The sequence below is a fragment of the Echinops telfairi genome, unplaced genomic scaffold (assembly GCF_000313985.2).
Source record: "Echinops telfairi isolate 266 unplaced genomic scaffold, ASM31398v2 ScPeMD7_1713;HRSCAF=2227, whole genome shotgun sequence".
In the NCBI taxonomy this organism is placed as follows: Eukaryota; Metazoa; Chordata; class Mammalia; order Afrosoricida; family Tenrecidae; genus Echinops; species Echinops telfairi.
The window spans coordinates 20,812,365-20,818,108 of record NW_022105611.1 but is presented as its reverse complement, the minus strand read 5'-3'; the positions used below and the strand labels follow the sequence as shown (position 1 = coordinate 20,818,108).

The following is a 5,744-nucleotide window of genomic DNA, read 5'->3' as shown; positions in this document are numbered from 1 at the left end:
TAGTGGCCCTGTAAGGACAGGGTAGAACTGCCCCTGTGGGTTACTAAGACTGTAACTCTTTAGGAGAATAGAAAGCCTCATCTTTCTCCCATGGGGCAGCTGGTGGTTTCGAACTGCTGACCTTGCAGTTAGCAGCTGAATGTGGAACCACTATAAATCAGGGATCCTAGTCTTATAATAACCCCATAATAAAGGTAAGAAAAACGGAGGCCCACAGAAATTAAAAGACTAGTACAAAGTCACATAGCTTGTAACAGCAGACAGGGTTTTGACCCAGGCATTCTGACATCAGAGCCTAAACTCTCCCAAAATGTTATGTATGCTGCTGCACTGTAATATTTACTGAACACCAATTTTATGCCAAGCATAGTATGAAAGACTGATGAATACAGTGTGTGTATCCTCAGAGTTGCCACAAGTTAGTGTCAGCAAGTTAGAGAAATACAAACCTGGTAGGAATAAACAACTTTGCAGGTAAGTGGGTAATTTCTTAAGGTGCCAGAAGGGCTGGAACCGCTGTCATCAAAAGCATCCATGTTATCTTCAAATTCTTCTTCTCCTCCTCTTTCAGCATCTACAGTAAGCTAGGAAAAATCAGAAGCCATTGGCTAGCTTGCTTACTTCAAAAAAAAAAAAAAAAGGTTGAAAGCTCAAAACACACTTAACATTGGATTGTTTCAAATGTTCATTTACCTATTACCTATCATCTGCACACAGAAATTACTGTTCTCAATTGTATCTCTGTTACAGAGATTTTCTCTTAAAATCAAGGGTAAAGTGTAACATATATTTAAAGATATTGGTATCATTATACATTCACTTTTCCCAGGTAAATAAATACTCATAAAGGCGACTTCTCCTTTTTAACTGATCATACGGGGAAACATTAATAAGATTTATAAATGTTACTAAGGATATGAAGCAACATATTTTCATCTATGGCTGGTAGAAATGGGACTGGCACATTCTTTTTGGAAAATAATCCACTTACTGAAATTAAAAACAAACAAACATACCACTTGATCAAGCACCTCTACTTTACTTGTAAATTCATTATGCTGAAATAAAAGCACCTGTATGTAAGGCTATATTTTCTAGGATGTTTACTACAACACTGCTTGTGTTTAAAAGACCGAGGCAGAAGGTTCATTAACAGGGGAAGAGTTGAGTAAACTATGACAAATCCGTGTTCATACTATAGATGAACCACACCCATGAAAAGTGAGCCAGAACTGCAGACATTTACCTGGAGCACTTCCCATGCGGTATGAAGTAAAAGCACTGCTGACAGGCACATAGGAACTTGGAAGGGGAGCCAGGTGGAGAAGAGTAAACAATGGGGAATGGGAGAGGATTCAAATGGTTAAGTATATTTACATTTTAAATAAAAGAGGCAATACATAATTACACCCATGACAGCATAGACTATTTCTACATATGCATTTGCATGTGCTAAGGCTATGTCCAGGGAGATAGTACACAGAACAGAGTTACGAAGACTTATCCAGAACCCAACACCTGAGGGCTCAAGACCATGAGCTCAGGAGACATCAAGATCAAATGATACAACACAGTGCACACAGACAATGTTCTGCATCCTACACTGCTGTGTCGCGACTGAGGTCTTAAAAATTTGTAAGTGGCCACCTAATAAGCAATTCTTGGTCTCTCTTCATCTGGAGCTAAGAGGAGTGTAGAAATCCAAAGATGCGTGGAAACAGTTCATTCAATAGACACATAAATGGATGACGAAACAACTAGACATAGTGTCTGGATAGCACTACCTTCCACTCTGAAAGGGGTTATATTGGAACACCTTGGACAGAGTGGGAGAACAATGTGGAACAAAACTGAAAATCATCAAAAAGGCCAGGCTTACTGGTCTGAGAGAGGCTGGTGGAATGCTCCCCACCTCTGTGCCCCCACCCCCCAGATGGCAGCCCTGGAACTGAGCTCGCTCCGAGGGCTCAACTTTCAGCCAAATAACAGATAGATGAAAAAGAACACCAGGAAGAATGTATTCCTTAGAAAACCAACCACACATGACCGAATGGCAGCCCAGCAGCAGTAAGGGGCACAAACAGAAACAGAAGACAAAAGGAAGGAGTGGGAAGCGTGCTGTGACGCCGTGGGGATGGAAATCCATGTGACAAACCAAAATGGGTGTGAATTATTGAATGGAAAACTAGTTTGCACCTAAATCACAATGAAAAAGTGAAATTAAAAAAAAAAATCTAAAAAAGAAGTAAAAAGCCTGAAAGCGCTTAATTTCTTTCTAAGAATAAGCATTTACTTGACTGCTTGTCCCATGTTCAAATATACCAAAGCAGCAATGTTCACACATTGAGGATATGATGAATAAGGTCAGCATTGTGTCCCACAGTAAAGCCATTAACTGGTTTACTAAAAAACAAACCCACTGCCATTGAGTTGATTCCAACTCATGGCAGCCCTCTAGGGAAGAGCAGAATTGGCACAGTGTTCCAGGCTGCCATCTATGTAGACAGTCAGCCATCTCTCTCTCCCCGGTGGCGCCGCTGGTGCGTTTGAACTGCTAACCTCTCTTTTGGTTAGCAGTCGAATCGAGCACTTAAACACTGCACACCAGGGCTCCTTCACTCAACAATCTGATGCTGAACCTGCGAGGTGCTCGGGTGTGGAGGGAAAGGATGCTGCCATCTCTAATTTCGCTCAAATTCTACAATGGAGAACGAGCTCACCCAAGCGCTAAGTGCAGAGGACACTGGATACAGAAGAGGGGGGTGGGCATGTGATCTTGAAATATTCCCATTCATACAAATTATTGAAAATATTCTCACCTGACTGAAGCAGTTGTGTGCCTCGCTTAAATAAATAATCCACCTATGGTCAAGGGTCAGTGACAAAACAGATTCAAATCTTGAATGAGCTAATCTCAGACTTACGATGTTATTAATTGTTTTCCAAGGCCTAACAGGGCACTGCGTCATATAAAAGAATAAATATCAGGGCGCCGGACCTTCCCGGGCAGTCGGGGCGGTTGCGTGTGGCTGGACGCGGACCGTCCGTCACGTAGGTTACGCACGGTGGCTCCTCGGGGGCAACCAGATCCCCGGACAGGGGAACCGCGGAGACGCGGCCGCGATGGTGCGAGTCCAGGGTCGGAGAGCTGAGAAGAGCCTGAGCGATCGCGGCCTGGCACGAAGCCCGGCCCTGGCTGTGGGGCTCCGGGGCACCCGGCCGACCGGGCAGGGCCTCGCTCCTGGCGGGGAGCCGTGAACGCTGTGCCCCGCCAGCCCCTGGCCCCCTGCGGGAATGTTCAAAAATGAGTACCAGGGAGGTGCATTCGTTGAAATCCTCAGTGCTCAGGAAAAAATCCTGGAGCAAAATGTAAGATCCTTGGCAGTTGTTCTGTGATTTGGAAAAAGTTTGATAAAAAAGTTAAAAGTTCTGTTTGTCCTGGAAGGCAGCAGCCAAAGGAACAAAATTCAATTACCAAAGGAGAATAAGCAAATCCTTGGACTGATCCAGAGGTTTCTTGTGCTACAGATTTATGTACCCCATGGGACAGGGCTTCTCCACTGAATTACTGATTAAAGAAACATCAAAAAAAAATTGTATTTATCAACAGTCCATAAGGAACTGTCCTCAAGCCTCTTCATGCGAAGACCCCATTCTTCAGGATCAAGCGCAACATTTGGTGCAATCTATGCACTGACTTGGCAGCATTCACCAGTGAACTATTCAAGGGAGTGGTTTTCCAGTTACTGGATGGGGTTCTTGTCTACCTGTAAGCTACGCAAGAGCTTCACTTCAAAATCAAAGCCTCAAGGCACTGCTGACAAAGATGCTGTAGATGGTGCCCCTTTCCCAACAGACGAACCTACAGACATTATTCCACGGAGCTGCCAACTAACAACAGACATCCCACAAGTCACACAGCTGCTCAGTATGTCCAAACTGCACCAAACGGAATTTGGAGGTCATCCCCTACAGTCAGCAGAGTCAAGGTGATACTTCCGGAAAGATCACTGAACCTCATTCTTCTGTATCCCCAACGCAGAAGGCAGTATTTGCCATATTCCAGGCCAGGGGCTAAAAACTCAGATCACCACAGAAGCCAAGAAGATACCATACCTGCATAGAATGGACCGAATGATTGAATATTTACTTTATAACCACTACTTTAACAGCGACTCTCATTGCCCAGGTGGGGCAGTGTGGCAAGGAAATAGCTTACTAATGTGAATACAGTGATCTAAACCACTCTGCAAATAGTGTTACAAATGGCAGTTAGTTCTCAGCAGCAGTGAGGCAGATTCGGGAAGGGGTGGGGACTACAGCAAACTGGAGAGGGCATTCACAGCTCAGAACTTGTGGAGAGCTGCTTCCAGGTCCAGCCAAGTTCTAGCCTTGCAAGAACGTAGATCCAGTGTCACCAGAACGTCTGCTTTTTCAATATAAATGAAGTCTGAATCCTTAGAAGTATCTCAATTTTAAGATAGGATCTGAAAGGTTTTTAACTCACTATTCTGAGTCAAGCAAAACATTCCAAGGTAGCTAGTTTTCTTCCTCTCTCGTTGACAGTCAACACTATTGAATAGAACTTACACACTGAGAAATTTGATGTAGTGATGGGTGTTTCTTAGCCTTCTGTACCTTAGAATCACCTAGCACACTTTAAGCAGCCCTGATATTAAAAAGAAAGAAGAAAAAGAAAAGAATAAAGATCAGATGCTAGAAATGGCTACAACATTAACTCTAAAAATATCTTTTGCTTAGTAGACATTATCTTCACATTCTACACAAGTTAATCGATATTAAAAACAACAAAACACTGTGGGCACTATACATATTAAAACAAACCCATATACTTATAAAACTAAGATTAATTAAAGTCAATATGGATAGAACAGATGTCCAAAAATATGTAAAAAATGTTAACTAACAAGTACTATGCTTTGGCACTGGGACTCAATCCAAAACGTTTTTATCTTGGCAGCACTGGTCGATTCCTTTCCCCTCTACGTTGAGTTCATTTGGCTTCCCACGGAACGGAATGACAGGATGCAGTGCAGCAACCAGGGGTCACCACCACATGCTTTTGCACTGCTCTGGCACTTTTCAAAGCATGTCCTTTCAGAATAATGTCTTCCTTTTCCCTCTCCCACTCTATGCAACTCAGTTGTTAGAGCCTTTCCTTGACCCAGAATTTTAAAAATCACATTCTTCCCATCTCTTATCTTAACTACCATTCTTTCTTCCTTTTCCCGTCCTGTCACTTGATAGAGCTTCAATCAAAACTATTGTTTTAGCTGTTAGTTTCCTTTGTTAGATTTTCTGAGACATACACTCTCACTGAAAGAGCAGATGAGGAGTATTTGTGTGTTGGCTTCAGTGACTGTCTTCCTGTCCTTAGCACAATAACCTCTGAAGGGCATCATCGACGGTGGCTGCCATGAAGCAGAGCGCAATGGATTCTGGAACAGGAGAGGCTTGGCTTAAACGCTGATAGTGCCACTTACCTGTTGTGTGACCTGGAGGAAATTGATTTATATCTCAACCCCAATGACCTCATCTCTAGAACTAAGATTGAATGATACAACAATTGATGTGTTTGGCTGCTAATTGAAAAGCAGAAGTGTCTACTTAGAGGTATCTCAGAAAAAAGGCTTGGTGATCTACTCCTGAATAAACCCATTCATGAAAACCATATGGAGCATAGTTCTACTCTCACATTCATGGGGTGCCAAGAGTTGGGCTCC

At 43.0% G+C, this 5,744-nt stretch overlaps 1 protein-coding gene and 1 pseudogene across 3 annotated transcripts in view; one reads left to right on the top strand and one right to left on the bottom strand.

Annotated features, from left to right (window-relative positions):
* Nucleotides 1–5,744, bottom strand: part of FCHSD2 (FCH and double SH3 domains 2) — a 264,805-nt gene that overhangs the window by 10,627 nt on the left and 248,434 nt on the right. For all 3 annotated transcript variants that reach the window (XM_004708805.3, XM_045293192.1, XM_045293193.1), the window contains one exon: nt 450–584. In XM_004708805.3, the coding sequence (XP_004708862.1) occupies nt 450–584 (135 nt within the window). The remainder of the gene's footprint in view (nt 1–449; nt 585–5,744) is intronic.
* LOC115870489 lies at nt 3,295–3,993 on the top strand (annotated as a pseudogene).